The following is an 18,242-nucleotide window of genomic DNA, read 5'->3' as shown; positions in this document are numbered from 1 at the left end:
GACGGCTAGCAGTCACCGCCTCCTGCAAGTACCAGAGCCGGGCAGACAGCGCGGAGGCCGCGGTGGCAGTGGCCGCGGAGCTGGCCCTGCGGGGCCCCTGGGGGGAGGGGGAGCCGTCAAGCCCCGGCTGAGGCCGCCGCTACCGGGCCTCCCCTCCCCCCGGGGCGGGCGCCATGCGGGGGGGCCCGGGCGATGCGGAGCGGCGTCAGCGCTGGGGTCGCCTCTTCGAGGAGCTGGACAGTAACAAGGATGGTCGCTTGGACGTCCACGAGTTGCGCCAGGGACTGGCCCGGCTGGGCGGGGGCAGCCCGGACCGCGGAGCACAACAGGTACCCTCGCCGGGACCCCCTCCTGGTTCGTGGCGCTGGAGCCCAGCCCGCGCAGGGTAACCCGAGCCGCTGAATGGAGCGCCGGAAGCAGCCCGGGACTGCCTGTGTCTGGACTCCAGGACCTGTTCCTAGCTTGGGCGTCCTTGTCCCCTTCCCCCTGCCCACCCGTGTCCGGGCCTAACGGGCTCGCTCAAGACAGGACCACCGAGGCCCCAGGCCTGCAGTTTCGGCTGCCAAACCCGTCCCCCTCCTCCCTCGGGGTGAGGGATGTCTGCCTGGGAATGGGGCCGCGTGCGCTTTCCTGACCACTGCCCGGGACACACCCTCCTCTGAACTCTTTGCACAACCCGAGACACAAGGCCTGCACCCACCTCCAGGAGACACACCCTCCCCAGCCTCTGTGTTTACATTCCCTTCCCTGTCCTTTCCTGGGCTTGGCTCTATGCCCCAGGCTGTCCCAGCCAAGGACCCAATCCTATCCGAGGCCACCCTCAGCTGGGGATGCACCTATCAAAGCAGGAACTTGACCCCAAGCCCGTGCATGTGTCCCCCCACACCTGGAGGCCCAGATGCCACTGGACTGTCTCCGTAGCACCCTGAGACCTCCAGTCAACCTCCCACTTTACAGATGGGAAAACAGAGGCCCTGCAGATGTTCAGTGTGGATGTCATTGCCCCACATTGCCCGGTGCTGTCTCCAAGGAGAGCTCTTGAAACTGCCATGTGGACAAGTTCATATAAGAGACAGCTGGAAGGACAGGCTTTCAGAGACAAGAGCCCAAGTCCACCTACTCACTTCCCAGCTCTGTAACCTTGAACATGTGACTTGACCTTGGAGAGCCTCGTTTTGTTCACCAGGAAAACTGGACAACCGCTGTCCACCTCACAGACCTACCTTGGCCTTGGGCATCTTGTTGAGGAAAGAGATGATCAAGGGAGGGGGTGACTTCCCCGCCCTGGTCCTCTAGGTGCAGGGCTGGGGGAGGGGGGACCTGGGTTCCTGGGGCATAAGCTTGTCTTGCCTCCTCCAGATTGAGGGAGCAGCTTCCCAGAACTCCTTCTGTCCCTTCCCCCCTGCCAGGGCATCTCCCCTGAGGGTGATGCTGACTCAGATGGCGGCCTTGACCTGGAGGAGTTTTTCCTCTATCTGCAGGAGCGGGAACAGCGCCTGCTACTTCTGTTCCACAGTCTGGACCGGAATCAGGATGGTAAGGCCCAGGGATGGGGCTGTGGGGGCCCTGGAGATGCCAACAGGGTTAGAACTGGCAGCGCTAGGAAGAGGAGGGAGGGCCGCTTCTCCCTGATGACTCACAGGCTATTTTGGGAGCTCTCCTCACCCCCAGCTAGGTGGTTCGGGGCCCAGCCGGCCTCCTTTTCCTTCTGGGGTGGGACACTATTATTTATTAGTCTTATTTTTCTGTGGGACAAAGGTCCCCCCACATTGCTCCTGGATTCCCTATGAGACAGAGACACCCCCATCGCTTTTTCTGGGTGTCCAATATGGCCTCTCAACCCCCTGTGGCATAGAGACCCCCATAATTATCCCTGGATTCAATCCTTCATTCATTCATCAAACAGAAGACCCCCCCCAATATGGCCCAGTTCTACCCCTCTGATCCCAGTGGGTCAAGGACCCCCCCCCAACCCTGCCACAAACCTCACCTTGGGTTCCTGGATCCGCTGGTCTTCTTCAATATCCCCATTCCAAGTTGTCCTGGTCCTCCATCTCAGGGTCCCTACACACACACTTGCCCACCTCGGGCCCCCTCCCCAGGTCATATCGACGTCTCTGAGATCCAGCAGAGTTTCCGAGCTCTGGGCATTTCCATCTCGCTGGAGCAGGCAGAGAAAATCCTGCACAGGTGAGTAGCGGGGTGTCCAGAATCCCAGGTAACTCAGGTCCCCAAGACCCCTCAGCCACCTTGAGCCTCTGAGCCTCAGACCCAATCCCAAGGCAGTGGAGCTGAGATCTTGGCCCAGCTGCTTCCCCTCTCTGAACCTCAGTTTCCCACTCTGTAAAATGGGGAGCTCCCAGTGCCAAGGAGCTCAGTCTACCCCCCCCAAATCCACAAGAACCTCACTCAACTCACCCCTGGACCCAGGCACTGATTCTGTCCCACCTGTACCCCTCCCCCCACAGCATGGACCGTGATGGCACCATGACCATTGACTGGCAGGAATGGCGTGACCACTTCCTGTTGCACTCGCTGGAGAATGTGGAAGACGTGCTGTATTTCTGGAAGCATTCCACGGTGAGGTGGGGGGCGGCTGTCCCAGCCTCATCGGGCCCTCTTCCCCAGGGCATGGGGGGAGGGGCTGGCTCAGGACTCTAGAGGAGGAGCCACTGGGAGCAGCCGAGGGATGAGGCTCTGCTCTCCTCCTCCTCCATCTGGGGCCCCCGGGACCCATTTGGGGAGGTCTCTGCCAGCTGATGGGGACCCTTCAGATGTACTGTGGGGCCTCTGGAGGTTCAGGGAAGAAAGGGCCCACCAGATGGGGCATCTGGTCTCCCACCCTCAACCACATGGCTCTCTTTCTGCTGGTTTCTATTCCCCTCAATAAAGGATTCTGCTGCTGAAAAGACAAGTTAGGAAGCCGCTGTCTTCAGAGGGTCTCACGGGATCTACTGGAACTTGGGAGGGAGGAAGTGCTCTGGATTGCCATTTCCAGGGTGGGAATCCTTGAGTGATGCATCTGGTAGGATCTGATGGCAGCTGGAGGGGTCCATCCGTGGGATCTGCTGAGATCCTCTTGGGAGATCCAGAGATTCCCACCCTGGGGGACCCATGAGGGGCTTGGTTAAGAAGTCTGCAGGTGAAGGATGCTAGAGGGGGGATGATCTCTGTGGGGGAGACCCCCAGAAGGGATCTGCTGGGCTCCATATATAGGAAGTCCCTGGTAGGATCTTGTGTGGCCCTGGAGGTATCTTCTGGAATTCTTACGTGGGAGACCCTTGGGTTGGATCCTTCAAAGGGATCTGATTGGCTCTGGAGGGGTCTTTATGGGGCAGGGGCTTGTTTGTTTTGTTGTTGTTGTTTGGGGTTTTTTGTTGTTTTGTTTTGTTTTTTTGGCCGTGCTGCACGGCATGCAGGATCTTAGTTCCCCGATCAGGGATCGAACCTGTGCCCCCTGCAGTGGAAGCGCAGAGCCCTCACCACTGGACCGCCAGGGAATTCCCATCATATATATATTCTTATATATTCTCTTTTATTTATTTATTTTTGGCCACACCACACGGCATGTGGGATCTTAGTTCCCCAACCAGGGATCGAACCCACGCCCCCTGCAGTGGAAGCATGGAGTCTTAACCACTGGACCACCAGGGGGATCCCCTGGTGGGTAGAGACTTGAATAGGATGCTCTGATGGGATTTGGTGGAGACCCCCAGGAAGGATGTTGTTATCTTTTGTGGAGACTGTGGGGCTGGATCTGGTAGGGATCCAAGAGAGATCTCTTGGGCTCTCCAAGTGAGATTCACTGGTGGACTGGGATTCATTGGTGGGTACCCTGGGATTCATGGGGGAGACGCCCCAGTTGAGGGCAGAGTTGCATCCCCCCAGCCCCACTGGGGCATGACACCCCCGGCCTCTGCATCCCCAGGTCCTGGACATTGGCGAGTGCCTGACTGTCCCGGATGAGTTCTCGGAGCAGGAGAAGCTGACTGGCATGTGGTGGAAACAGCTGGTGGCGGGTGCGATGGCGGGTGCCGTGTCCCGGACGGGCACAGCCCCCCTGGACCGCCTCAAGGTCTTCATGCAGGTGAGGGGCCCTGGAGAGACCCACCCCCTTCCCTAGGCCTGGACCCCTGGAGGGGTCCCCAAAGCCCCCTGATCTTCCCACCCAGGTCCACGCCTCCAAGACCAACCGGCTGAACATCCTGGGAGGCCTACGGAGTATGATCCAAGAGGGGGGCGTGCGCTCCCTGTGGCGTGGCAACGGCATTAACGTGCTCAAGATTGCACCTGAGTCGGCAATCAAGTTCATGGCCTATGAGCAGGTGGGGGCAGGCATGGGGAGGCGTGGGCTACAGACATGAGGTTTTGCAGGATTGGCCTGGGGGTGGGGTATGTCTGCAGGTCCCCAGGAGTGGGCATCTGCTCCCCTTCGGGATGCGCCCAGGAGGAGGACAGCAGAGGGAAGGTCCAAGTGCACTGAAGGCCCAACCCCTGAGGTCCCACCACCTCTGTGTCTCCCTCTCAGATCAAGCGGGCCATCTGGGGGCAGCAGGAGACACTGCATGTGCAGGAGCGCTTTGTGGCTGGCTCCCTGGCTGGTGCCACAGCCCAAACCATCATTTACCCCATGGAGGTGAGAAGGAGGGACCCTAGCAGACACTCCATTGCAGGGCTGGGGGCGGGCCTGCAATAACCATTTCACTCCAAGGTGGGAGAAGCATTGGGATTATAACTTTGCTTCTTCTTGATTCAGACTGTAGCTCATTAGAGCGATGCTCTTTCATGTGTAGCTGGTCTGGGTATCACAGTTTGAGGTGTGACTTCTGGGAACAGTAGTGTTGGTTTAGCTGTTTAGATAACAGTTGTGGGGTCCAGCCCTTTATGGATATGGCTCATCTAAGGATACTGGTTTCCAGGATGCTTGTCCCCAAGGGAATCATTTCTAGGTGAAACCACTTTTGGAGAAATCATTTCAAGTTTCAGATTGTGCCAGGCATCGCTTAGGATTCTGAGTGACAGAAAACTCAAATCACATAAATGAAGTCGGAGGTGAGCAGTTCAGGGATGGTCTGGTGGCTTCAGAGTGTTAGAGGCCCAGGTTCATTCCCTCTATCTTTTTCTACCACCTCAGCATGTGACACCCACCTCATGGACTAAAATGACTCCTTGTGCTCCAGTCACAGCATCCACGCTCCAGCCAAGAAGGAGGAACAGAGGAAGGCACACCTCCCTGCCTTCTGACAGGGTGCTTTCTGACAGCCTTGCATACCTCTGCATCTTCTGTTTCATCAGCTAGGACTCAGTCACATGGCTACATGCCTAGGGAAGCTGAGAAATGTAGTCTTTATTTCTAGAGGCTGTGTTCTTACTGAAAAGAGCAGTTTCTATTGATAAGGGAGAAGGTAACAAGATATTGGGAGACAGCAGTGGGTGCCACGTGCAAGTCTGATAGGCGTAACCAGTTTGTAGGTATAGAGTTTGGGGGTAGAAGAAGATTCTAGAGCAAGTGGTTCTTTTATTTATTTTTATTTTTAAAAATTTTTTTGGCCACACCAAGCAGCATGCAGGATCTTAATTCCCCGACCAGTGATCGAACCCGTGCCCCCTTGCAAGGGAAGTGCAGGGTCCCAACTACTGGACCACCAGGGAAGTCCCACAAGTGGTTCTTTTAATTCAGTTATTCTCAGGGTATCTCCATCTAGGAGGTGCAATTTCGAAGTGTCTTCATTCCAGGATGTAGTGATTCCTAAGGCAGCTTTTCCAGGGATAACCAACTTCTCCCCAGGTACTGAAGACACGGCTGACCCTTCGCCGGACGGGCCAGTATAAGGGGCTGCTGGACTGTGCGTGGCGGATCCTGGAGCGAGAAGGGCCCCGAGCCTTCTACCGCGGCTACCTGCCTAACGTGCTGGGCATCATTCCCTATGCGGGCATCGACCTGGCCATCTACGAGGTCTGTGGTCCTCCCTTCTCTGGGATCTGCCCTTCCTGTGGGGCTCAGTTGACCTCCATAGCTAGGGGTGGAGAAGCAAAGCACCGTGGGCCTTGGGATCCCGGGGAACTCCTTCAGGCATTGGACCTCCCCACCTGCCCCGCCACTCTTCCACTTGCCACCGCAAGAACCTTCCATCTGTCCTTTGGCCTTCCCGGGTCTCAGGACATGTGAACGTCAGGGACCACTCTAGCTCACAGAAACGTGGGAGCAGGCGAAGATGAGCTTCAAAGATGCCCATCCCCAAAAAAACTTGGGTTAGACACGCCTCCATCTCCAGGCCATTGTCTTCTTCAAGGCCATTTCAGTCATTGCCACCACCATAAAATCCAAACCCCATGACCAGCATCTCACGGCCTTTATCAGGAGAAGCAGGAGCTGGGAGTTTTTGCTGTTTCTCTTCCAGGGACCTCATCCATTGCTTTTCCCTTCTCCTGGTGGGGCCACCAGGTTTTCCCAATTAGCACAGCCTCAGAAGTTCCCAAGCATCCCCCCACCCCCAATCTTTGTATCCAGCCCAGCTTTATGGGCAGGCAACCTGTAGAGTCACCAACGCAGAAGGGCTCCACACTTGGTTGAATGCTTTGCTGTCACCCTCTTGAAATTCTTAATAATCTTTGAACAAGGGACCTCACATATCTTTATTTCGCACTGGGCCCCGCAAATGACGTAGCTGGTCCTGATCTAAGATCCCCGGTACCTGCCATCCATACCTGCCCTACCAGCACCCAGCGTCTACGGAGCCAAGTGAGACAAGGCTTCATTCATTCGTTCGTTCATTTATTCATTCATTCACTCATTCACCCGTTCACTTAGCAACTATGTCCTAAGCATCCATGTGTTCTGGGTACTGTGCTTGGTGCTGCATTCAGGGAGCACAACATAATTCTTGTCCTCCCGGGACACCCCTCCAGTGAACAAAGAAGTCAAGTCAACCAGCAAATAAGTAATTTCAGATCCTGAAATGTTCTCAGAAGATAATAAACAGGACGTGCAATCGAAAGTAGCCATGGGCAGGAGGGGGGCGTGTCTAGGAATGTCTCTGAGAGGTGGTGTTGGAGTGATCAGTTGAATATGTATCAGGAGGGAGTGTGAACAAGGGCACAGCCAATGCCAAGGTCCAGAAGCAGGAATGAATATGGCCTATTGGAGGAGTGGAATTCTTTTTTTTCATTATGGTTAATTACAAGACATTGAGTATAGTTCCTGTGCTATACAGTAGGACCTTGTTGTTTATCTATTTTATATATAGTGGTATATATCAGCTGATCCCAAACTCCCAGTTTATCCCTCCCCAACCCGACCTTTCCCCTTTGGTAACCATAAGTCTGTTCTCTATGTCTGTGAGTCTGTTTCTGTTTTGTAGATAAGTTCATTTGTACCATCTTTTAGAGTCCACATATAAGTGCTATCTTACAGTATTTGTCTTTCTCTGACTTACTTCACTTAGTATGATAATTCTAGTTGCATCCATGTTGCTGTAAGTGGCAATGTTTCATGCTTTTTTATGGCTAATATTCCATTGTATACATGTACCACATCTTCTTTATCCATTCATCTGGCAATGGACATTTAGGTTGTTTCCATGTCTTGGCTATTGTAAATAGTGCTGCTATGAACATAAGGGTGCATGGATCTTTTTGAATTATAGTTTTATCCAGATATATGCCCAGGAATGGGATTGCTGGATCATATGGCAACTCTATTTTTAGTTTTTTAAAGAACCTCCATACTGTTTTCCATAGTGGCTGCACCAATTTACATTCCCTTCAACATTGTAGGGGGGTTCCCTTTTCTCCACACCCCCTCCAGCATTTATTATTTGTAGACTTTTTAATGACGGCCATTCTGACCAGTGTGAGGTGATACCTCATTGCAGTTTTGATTTACATTTCTCTAATAATTAGCGACACTGATCATCTTTTTACATGCCTGTGGACCATCTTAAATGTCTTCTTTGGAGAAATGTCTGTTTAGGTCTTCTGCCCTTTTTTTTTTTTTTTTTGCGGTACGTGGGCCTCTCACCGTTGTGGCCTCTCCCGTTGTGGAGCACAGGCTCCGGATGCGCAGGCTCAACAGCTATGGCTCACGGGCCCAGCCGCTCCGCGGCATGTCGGATCTTCCCGGACCGGGGCACGAACCCGTGTCCCCTGCATTGGCAGGCGGACTCTCAACCACTGCGCCACCAGGGAAGCCCCTTCTGCCCATTTTTTGATGAGATTGTTTTGTTGTTGAGGAGTGGAAGTCTTGAGTGGCTGGAGGGAGCTGAAGAGTCAGCAAGGACTCAGTTGATCATGAGTTTGAGTTTCTCCTAAATGTGATAGGAAGCCATTCAGAGTCATGAGCAGAAATAAGGCCTTATTCTGCAACCTTAGTTCATTCATTCTTCACCCCAAAAGGGATTTCAGAGGTCTAAGAAGTTTGTAAAGCCCTGTGCCCTCTTGGCATTTCAAGATCTAAATTAGTCCCTTAAAGGCTCTGAGAAGTCCTGCAGAAAAGTGACTTACCCTTTTTTTTTTTTAAGCCCAGTGTTAGCCATACTTTTCCAGTCATCAAAGCCTCTTTTTAACAGAACTGGTCTTAAAAACACCTATTTGTCAAATGCAGCTCCAGCCCCAAAAGGCAGCTATTAAAATTACAAAGGCAGTAATGGTAAACGATTCTCATTTGCCCCTTCCGTGCCCAGGCCAGACATCACCAATCCATCACAGCACTGAGTCCCTCTCAACACAGTTCCAGGCAGCCATTACCAATGCACTGGAATTGACTTAGGAAATGAAACCTATGAGCAATTCCAGTCCCAAGGCCAAAAAGAAGATCCTGGATTTACAGAGGCCTCACAGAAGGCTTCAGAAGGGACTGGCCAAGGGCACAGCTCTGGACTTGTGGGTGGCTCTGAATGTTGATTTTCACCTTTATCTTGTGGCTTTGGGCAAGTAACTTCTGTTGAGCCTCAGTTTCTCATCAATAAAATGGGGATCGTAATGGTACTTGTCTTAGTTGTAGGTCTTCCAGAAGCAGGGATGGGGGGGCAAGTGGCTTTGGGGGGAAGTAGTAAGACAGGGAAGGGAAGGCAACCAAAAATATCATGCTTTAGTATTAGTTTCCTAGGGCAGCCCTCACAAAGTGCCACAAGCTGGGTGACTTAAAACAACAGAAATTTATTGTCACAGTTCTGGAGGCTAGAAGTCCAAAATCAAGGTGTCAACAGGGCCATGCTTCCTCTGAAATCTGTAGGGGGTATCCTTCCTTGCCTCTTCCCAGCTTCTGGCCTTTGCCAGCAGTCCTTGGTGTTCCTTGGCTTGTGGACGCATCACTCCAGTCTCTGCCTCTGTTGCCATGACTGTCTTCTCCCCAATGGGTCCTTTTTCTTCTCCTCTTCTTCTACGGACACCAATCATATTGGGTTAAGGGCCCACCCTACTCCAGTATGACCTCATCTTAATTCATTATGTCTGCAAAGACCCTATTTCCAAATAAGGTCATATTCTAAGGTTAAGACCCCAACACATTTTTTTTTTGGTGGGGGATGCATTTAAACCCATAACAGTGCATTATCAAACAAGATACCACAGCAGACAGGAGGAGCTCAATCCTGGTGGGGACCTCCGGGAGAAAGTGTAGAACATGCCCCCATCAGAGAGGCAAGGGAGTTGGGGTATTGATACACCAAGTCAGTCATCATTTGAAGGTTGCTTCTGGGGGTGCTAATTTCCCAGCACTGCCCACCTGTTCCTATGTGCTCAGAGCAGCCTTGCCTGGGACCAGATAAAATCCTCAGGCTGAGCCATGGATGCTTGGCCATTGGAGTCGGCAGGTTTGAGCTGAAGTGGTAAGGGATAAGGGGCGGGGTGGCCACCTTGGAGACTGTATGAGTTTCCAATGGCTGCTGTAACAAATGACCACAAACTGTGGTTTAAAACATCACAAACTTATCATCTCACAGTTATGAAGGTCAGAAATCCAAAATGCATCTTACTGGGCTAAAATCAAGGTGTCAGCAGGCTGCTTTCCTTTTGGAGGCTCTATGGGAGAATCTGTTTCCTTATATTTTCCAGTTTCTAGCGGTGCCCACGTTCCTTGGCTAATGGCCCCTTCTCCATCTTCAAGGCCAACAGCATAACATCTCCCCCCACCCCAAGATCTCTCTCTCTGTCTCTCTCTGATCTCTGTTTCTGTCATCACGTCTCCTTCTCTGACTCTTACAAGGAGACTTGTGATGACATTGGACCCCCCTGGATATCCTGGGATAATCTCCCATCTCCAGATCCTTAACTTAATCCCATCTGCAGAGTCTCTTTTGCCACGGAAGGTACCATATTCACAGATTCCAGGGATTAAGGCAGGAACAGTAGCGGGGGGCTCTTATTCCACATACCAGAGAGGGTTTAGGTGAGGTTTGAGTGAGAGCATGCAGGTAAAATGCTTGGCTAACACCAGCCATCATGGGATACAGAAGCCAGCCAGCAGGACCTCTGAAGCCAGGGTCCTGGTGTCACCCACCTCCAACCCACCCTCCTCCCTTTTCCACCCCTGCCAGACCCTGAAGAACCGGTGGCTCCAGCAGTATAGCCATGACTCGGCCGACCCGGGCATCCTCGTGCTCCTGGCCTGCGGCACCATTTCCAGCACGTGTGGCCAGATAGCCAGTTACCCCCTGGCCCTGGTCCGGACCCGCATGCAGGCCCAAGGTGAGGCCTGGGTGGGAGGAGGAGGTAGGGAAGGTCTCACGACTTGGGTCCACCTTCCCATCCCCAGCTCCACCCTGTGAGAAGGCAGGGTCCTGGGCTGGGATCCTCCTGGATTTTGATGGCCTTGACTAAAGTCCCTACTTTTCTCTGGGCCTCAGTTTACCCTTTTGTGACATTGGGATGGGAGCCCTTTACCCTAAGTAGGAGAACAGATACAGCCAGTGCCGGAAGAGCATCCTAGCCATCTCAGCTGGGAGGCAGCTTTCCGGGCTGGTAACTTGGGTTCTAATTTGCAAGGCTGGGATATAGTGAGGTCAAAAGGAGGAGGAGGGCCAGGCTACAACTGTTTTACTGTATTTCTCTGTATTGCTCTTTTGAGGTTCTTTTTTCTTTTCTTTTCCCGCGACTATCCCTGAATCTTTTTTGAGAATTTCCTCGGGGATTTTAGCATTTGTGTTTTGTGATTTTTGCCGGGGGTCATCCGTGCATAAGACAGATGTGGTCCTCCACCCTCAAAGAGCTCCCAAGCTGGAGAGGAAGGAAGATGGTGAATAAATCATTCCACAATGAAGTATGGATTTAGGGTTGAATAAAGGGGAGAAGGAAAAGCTGGACTTAGACTGGGGTGCCAAGGAGGGCTCCCCTGAAGAGCTGGTTTGGAATGGAGGTTGGAAGGTTGAGTAAGAGTTAGCTGGGAAAAAGGAGAAGGAATTGAGTTCTAGGAAGAGGAAATTTCTGTGCCCTCTTCCACCTCCGCCTCCGCACATAGCTGCTCTGTTTCTAGTCATCCCCAAACTTGGGGCCTCCAGATTGGGGTGAAGAGATGAGTGGCCAATTCCCAGGCCAGTAGAAGTCCCGACTCTGAGTGGTAGGTCCCACTGTTAGTCTAACCTTCCTCCCTCCTGCTGCAGTGGCCACCTGGCCCAGCCCTGAGGGGGAGTCGCGGGGAGGGGGAAGCGAGAGGGGGGCCTTTGGCCTTACTTGGCCTCCCCACCCCCTACCAGCCTCCATCGAGGGAGCCCCCCAGCTGTCCATGCTGGGTCTGGTCCGTCACATCCTGTCCCAGGAGGGCGTACGGGGCCTCTACCGGGGCATTGCCCCCAACTTCATGAAGGTTATCCCAGCCGTGAGCATCTCCTACGTGGTCTACGAGAACATGAAGCAGGCCCTGGGGGTCACATCCAGGTGAGGGACCCAGAGCCCATCCCTCCCCCAGATCCCTCACCTCCATCGTGACATCCCCTACACCTCGGCCACTGGAGACCGAGGGCCCAGCCAGTGGATCCCAGGTCCCCCCACCCAACGCATTCAGACCACAGGATCCCCATACTTCATCCACTGGGTCCTGCATCCCCACATCCCAGCCACTGGATCCCACTTTTCCCTCTCCCCCAACACGTACTGAGTCCTGGACCTCCACATCGTAACCACTGGATCCCCTGCAACCCAGCTAATGGATCCTGATACCCCGACCACAGCAGCACATACCCTGTATCTAAACCCCCAGACCCCCAGCTTCCTCAGGCACCAGATCCAGTGTCCTCAGGCAATACTGGATCCTAGATCCACTGGCAGATCCTAGATCCCCATGCTTCAAGTCCTGGATCTCCAAGCTCGGCCACTGGATTCTGGATATCGAGAAACCTCAGCGCACCGGATCCTGACAGTGCAATGCCTAGGTCCCGGGGCCCCAAGCACTGGATCTCAGACCCCCTCCCGCCAGCCACTGGATTCCTGAATCCCTTTACCTCGACACTCTGCTTCAACTCCCAGATCCCCACATTTCAATCATTATACCCTCAACCACCGGATCCCAGAGTTCCAAGCCCTGACCCACCAGATCCTCCCTCCTCAAACCACAGTCGCGAGAGCCCAATGGCAGAGGAGCGGGTGCTGGCGACTGCAGCTGTTGGACCCCAAATCCCTTCACCGCAGGCACTGGGTACTAAAACCTCATCCATAAGAGGCAGACCCTACCACCTCCAGGCACTGGATGCCAACCCTTTAACCCCTGGTTTCTGACCCGAGTCCTCCCAAGCACTAGATCCTGAACGCTCAGACCCCCCAGTCTAGCTCCCAGTAGGCCAATCAGTATCCTGGATCCCACGCGCCCCCGTCCCAGATACACACCAGAGCCCGGAGACCTCCCCCCATGTCACAAACCCCATAGTCTACGGAGCCTCCAGGAAACCCAGGTCCTGGCCTCCCAGCTTGAAAACCCACGGGACTTGTCCACTGTCCTGACACGTCTCATGCCGGCCACAAAGGTAGGAGATGCCTCTCCCAGGCCCTGTACAGACACTGGACCCCCTACCTCCCCAGCAAAGCCTGGACTACAGGGAAACTTCCCTCTCAAATACTCCCCCAGCAAGGCCATGTCTCATACCCCTTTCCCACTGTCTAGGCTGATAACAACCCCCAGAGCCTGGGTCCCTCTGGAGGATCCAGTCGCTCTTTCTTAGGGGCTGGCAAGGAGGCAATCCAAGGCTGGGGACACATTAAGGGGACCGCACACATCCCCCAGCACTGCCAGCCCCTCCCCAGTCTTCAGAGTTGGAACCCAGAAGCAGCTTCCCCAAACCCAAGCATCCAAGGATGCAAAACAAACCCCAAACTCCCCAGTCCCCCAAATTCATTCCAGGTCTATTTTTCTACCAGAGAGGAGCAGACATCCCATCCGCCCTAATTCCCAGTACCCCAACCCTCTATATTCTGCACTTTATATTTGGATTCTGAGCTTAGGCTTATTGGGGGACCCCTCTCTCCATTCCTTCCAAGTCCTTGGGGAACCCCATTAAAGAACTGTAAAAGAAGAACTGGGATTTGGGGGGATGGGACGACCCCCCGCAATGCTTCCACCTCCCCCACCTCCCCCACTCCCCACCTCCCTGCCTGTGTGTGTTATTTCAAAGGAACAAAGGAATACATTTTCTAAGCTCTTTCATTGTGGTTTTTACTGAAAGGGGGTGGGTGGATGTGGGACCACCTCATACCACCCACAGGGAAGGGACATGGGCCGACTTCCATCATACATTGTTGCGGGAGACCAGGAAATGACTCCGTGAGCCTCAGTTTCCACATCTGTAAAGTGGGTGTGGGGGAAGGTCCACATTCAAGAGCGCTCCTAATTTTTCCTGTAATTTTTGTAATTACACAAGTGTGTCCTTTACCTTGGGCTGCTTAAAAATTTACCACAAACAAGGGGCTTAAAACAACAAAATTATTAAAAATATTTTTTTATTGTGGTAAAATACACGTTACATAAGATTTACCATTTTAACCAATTTTAAGTGTACAGTTTTGTGGCATTAAGTCGATTCACATTGTCGTGCAACCATCCCCACCATCCACCTCCAGGACTTTATCTCCCCAAACTGAAACTCTGCCCCATTAAACACTGACTCCCCATCCCCTCCCCCAGCCCCTGGCCCCCACCATCTACCTGCTGTCACTATGGATGTGACTCCTCAAGGGACCTCTTAGAACTGGAATCATGCAGTATTTGCCCTTTTGTGTCTGGTTTATTTCACTGAGAATCACGTCCCCAAGTTTCCTCCATGTTGTAGCAGGTGTCAGAATCTCCTTCATTTTTAAGGCTGAATAATATTCTATTTTATGGAGGGACCGTATTTTGTTTATCCGTTCATCCGTTGATGGACACTGGGGTTGTTTCCACCTTTTGGCTATCATAAATAAAAGACAACAGAAATTTATTCCCTAACAGTTATGGGGGGTTGAAGTCAAAAACCAAGGTGTTGGCAGGGCCATTTTCCCTTTGAAGACTCCAGGCAAGGATCTGTCCGTGCCTGTTCCTAGCTTCTGGTGGCTGCCCACACCCCTTGGTGGACCCATCACTCCAATTTCTGCCTGTCTTCACGTGATCAAACTTTTTCCTATGTGGACTGTGAGAGTCATTCTCTAAGATGTCCCCCTATGATCTTTGACTCTTGTGTTCACATTCTTGTGTAATCTCCTCTGTCATTGTACCAAGGCAGGTCTGTATGACCAAGGGAATACAGCAGAAGTGATGGTATATTACTTCCAAAATTAGGCTATAAAAGACATTGAAGCTACCATCTTGTTTGTGTTTTAAGCTGCTATGTTTGGGGAGGGGGCGTGATTTGTTATGCAGCAGTAGCTAACTGATACATATACACATATATAGATATGATTTTTCACACAACCAGATAAGGGATCAAGCCTTGCTAACTATTTTGTATTTTTACTTCCTTTGAATTAATGATCAATGCCCAGAAGTGGGATTTCTGGGTCAAAGGATGTGACTATCTCAGGGTCATGTCACTGGAAAAATTGTATGCAATATACACAGCCACCAACAAGGAATTAGCATTACCAGTTTTAATGCAGCTATGCCAGCATTGAGTATTACCACTTCATTTTACTTAATTGTGCCTGTTAACATTCATTTTCTTGTCCACATTCTTTTTTTTTCTTCCAGTTTTGTTGAGATATAATTGACATACAGTACTGTAAAAGTTTAAGGTGTACAACATAATGATTTGATTTACACGCATAATGAAGTGATTATCACAGTAAGTTTAGTGAATATGCATCATCTTATACTAAAAATTATCTCATTAAAAATGAAAGAAATAGAAAAAAATGTTTCTTGAGAACTCAGGATTTACTCTCTTTCATATATAGCATACAGCTGTGTTAACTATATTTATCATGTGTACATTACATCCTTCCTACTTATTTATCTTATAATTGGAAGTTTGTACCTTTTTTTTTTTTTTTTTTTTTTTTTTTGCGGTATGCGGGCCTCTCACTGCTGTGGCCTCTCCCGCCGCTGAGCACAGGCTCTGGACGCGCAGGCTCAGCAGCCCTGGCCCACGGGCCCAGCCGCCCCGCGGCATGCAGGATCCTCCCGGACCGGGGCACGAACCCGTGTCCCCTGCATCAGCAGGCGGACCCTCAACCACTGCACCACCAGGGAAGCCCGAAGTTTGTACCTTTTGACCACGTTCATCCAATTCCCACTCTTCCCACTCCCTGCCTCTGGTAACCAGGAATCTGATCTTTTTCTATGCATTTGTTTGTTTTTGCAGTGTAATTGACCTAAACATTATGTTAGTTGCCACATTCTTTTAAACCGTTACACTGTGTTTGGGATTTAGGAGGCTCTGCTGACATGCAATGTGACATCAGACAGGCTGCTTTCCCCTTTCTAAGCCTCAGTTTCCCCACCCACACTTTAAAGATGTCCACTGACATCTTTAAAGAGAAAAGAACTTACATTTATTAAGCAAGTACTATGTACCCTCACTCTGTGCTAAGCCCCCCTTAATGTATATATGTGTTGAACACTTACTTTATGCCAGACCCAGTTCTGGACATGGGATATAGAAGTGAATGAAACAAACAAAGATGTCTGCTCTCATAGACCCTATATTCCAGTGGGGAGAGATGAAGAAGAAGTAACACGAGTGAATATGTAGCAGTGTAGAAAGTAAAAGTGTTATGGAGAAAAACAAAGGAGGGAACGGGGATGAGAAATACTGCAGGGCTGAGTTTAAATTTTAAGGAGGGTGGTCAGAGAAGGCATCAGGGAGAAGGTGATGCTTGAATAAAGATTTAAAGATGGTTTAAAAAAAAAAGATTTGGTAATTCCCTGGTGGTCCAGTGGTTAGGACTTGGTGCTTTCACTGCCGTGGCCTGGATTCCATCCCTTGTTGGGGAACTAGGATCCCGCAATCCACACAGCATGGCCAAAAAGAAAAAAGAAAAAAAAAAAGGAGCCATGGGGATGTCTAGGGAAACAGCATTAAAGACACAGGAGGGCCTCCCTGGTGGTGCAGTGGTTGAGAGTCCGCCTGCCGATGCAGGGGATATGGGTTCGTGCCCCGGTCTGGGAGGATCCCATATGCCGCGGAGCGGCTGGGCCCGTGAGCCATGGCCGCTGGGCCTGCGCATCCGGAGCCTGTGCTCCGCAACGGGAGAGGCCACAACAGTGAGAGGCCCGCATACCGCAAAAAGAAAAAAAAAAAAAAAAAAGACACAGGAAACAGCCAGTGTAAAGGTCCTGGGGTAGTACCATGCCTGGGTGTGTTGGAGGAACAACAAGGAGGCCCATGAGGCCAGCGTGAGTGATGGGGAGAGGGAGGAGGTGAGGGCAGAGAGAGGACGGGGCAGGTCCTGCAGGGCCTTGTGGACCAAGGGGAGAACTGGAGCTTTTACCCACGGGAGGTGGAGCCTACAGGGCCGTGGGCAGAGAAGGGCGGGACCTGACTCAGGTGCTCACAGGCGCCCTCTGATGGCTGCTGGGGGGAGGACAGACTGTGAAGGGTGAGGGCAGGAGCTGGGGGAACTGGGGTGATGGCCACCGCACTGGTCCATGTGAGCGATGATGGGGCTGGACCAGGGTGGTGGCCACGTACATGGTAAGAAGCAGCCAAATTCTGGATATACTTTGAAGGTTAAGCCCACAGGATTTAGTGACAGACTGTGTGTAAGAGAGAAAGGGAGGAATCAAGGATGACATCAAGGGTTTTGATCAAACAACTTTGAGGATGGAGATGCTCCCAACAAAGACTCTCATTGGATCCTATGACAACGCTATTTGGTAGAGTTACTCATTACTTCCAATTTCCAGCTGGGGAAACTGAACCTCAAAGAAGTAAAGCAGGTACCCCGGGACTTCCCTCGTGGCGCAGTGGTTAAGAATCTGCCTGCCAATGCGGGGGACATGGGTTCGAGCTCTGGTCCGGGAGGATCCCACATGCCACGGAGCAACTAAGCCCGTGCGCCACAACTACTGAAGCCTGCGCGCCCTAGAGCCCGTGCTCCGCAACAAGAGAAGCCGCCGCGATGAGAAGCCCGCACACCACAACGAAGAGTAGCCCCCACTCCCCGCAACTAGAGAAAGTCTGCGCGCAGCAACAAAGACCCAACGCAGCCAAACATAGAAAAAAAAAAAAAGATGATTCTTTAAAAAAAAAAAAAAAAAAAAGCAGGTACCCCAAGGTCACACAGCAAGAAGTGTCTGAGATGGGATTCAAACTCAGGTCCATCTGACTCCAAACCTATGCCTGTCTTACTTCCGGGACTAACTGTGTCTCTCTCTCCCAGAGCTCCAGAGCCTTCCCATTCTCCCCCACTTCCATCTCCTCTTGCCATGACAACGAAACATAGTGTGTTAGTTTCCTATGGCTGCTGTAACAAAGGACCACAAACTTGGTGGCTTAAAATATTATCGTGGAGGTCAGAAGCCTGACACGGATCTCACCGGGCTACAATCTAACTGTCAGCAGGGCTGGCTCCTTCTGGAAGCTCCAGGGGAGAATCTGCTAACTGGCCTTTTCCAGCTTCTAAAGGCCACCTGCATTCCATGGCTCGTGGCCCCCTCCTCCATCCTCAAAGCCAGCAGTGGCCAGTGGAATCTTTCTCACAACCAGTCCCTCTAACACTGATGGTTCTGCCTCCCTCTTCCCTGTTGAAGGACTCGTGAGATTACATTGAGCCCCTGTGGTTAATCCAGAACAATCTTTCCATCTCCCCATCAGCTGATTAGGAACCTGAATTCTACAAATTTA

At 51.9% G+C, this 18,242-nt stretch overlaps 1 protein-coding gene across 3 annotated transcripts; it reads left to right on the top strand.

Annotated features, from left to right (window-relative positions):
- Positions 1 to 15: 15 nt before the first annotated feature.
- On the top strand, positions 16 to 12,714 carry SLC25A23 (solute carrier family 25 member 23). 3 transcript variants are annotated; one of them, XM_082623703.1, is made up of 11 exons: positions 16 to 329; positions 1,482 to 1,536; positions 2,103 to 2,190; positions 2,469 to 2,580; positions 3,929 to 4,087; positions 4,173 to 4,325; positions 4,529 to 4,636; positions 5,789 to 5,956; positions 10,536 to 10,686; positions 11,691 to 11,871; positions 12,194 to 12,714. In XM_082623703.1, the coding sequence occupies exons 1-11, from the start codon at positions 174 to 176 to the stop codon at positions 12,348 to 12,350; spliced, it is 1,488 nt and encodes a 495-aa protein (XP_082479829.1). In that variant the 5' UTR covers positions 16 to 173; the 3' UTR covers positions 12,351 to 12,714. The 3 variants fall into 3 exon arrangements, with proteins under 3 accessions (XP_082479829.1, XP_082479828.1, XP_082479830.1); XM_082623702.1 differs by having other exon boundaries at positions 17 to 329; positions 1,410 to 1,536; XM_082623704.1 differs by having other exon boundaries at positions 18 to 329; positions 1,410 to 1,536; positions 12,250 to 12,714.
- The last annotated feature ends 5,528 nt before the right edge of the window (positions 12,715 to 18,242 follow it).

This window comes from Mesoplodon mirus (genome assembly GCF_964341445.2).
Source record: "Mesoplodon mirus genome assembly, chromosome: 5".
Lineage (NCBI taxonomy): Eukaryota > Metazoa > Chordata > Mammalia > Artiodactyla > Ziphiidae > Mesoplodon > Mesoplodon mirus.
Note: the sequence above shows the minus strand (reverse complement) of the source record. Positions and strands in the feature narration are given on the sequence as shown.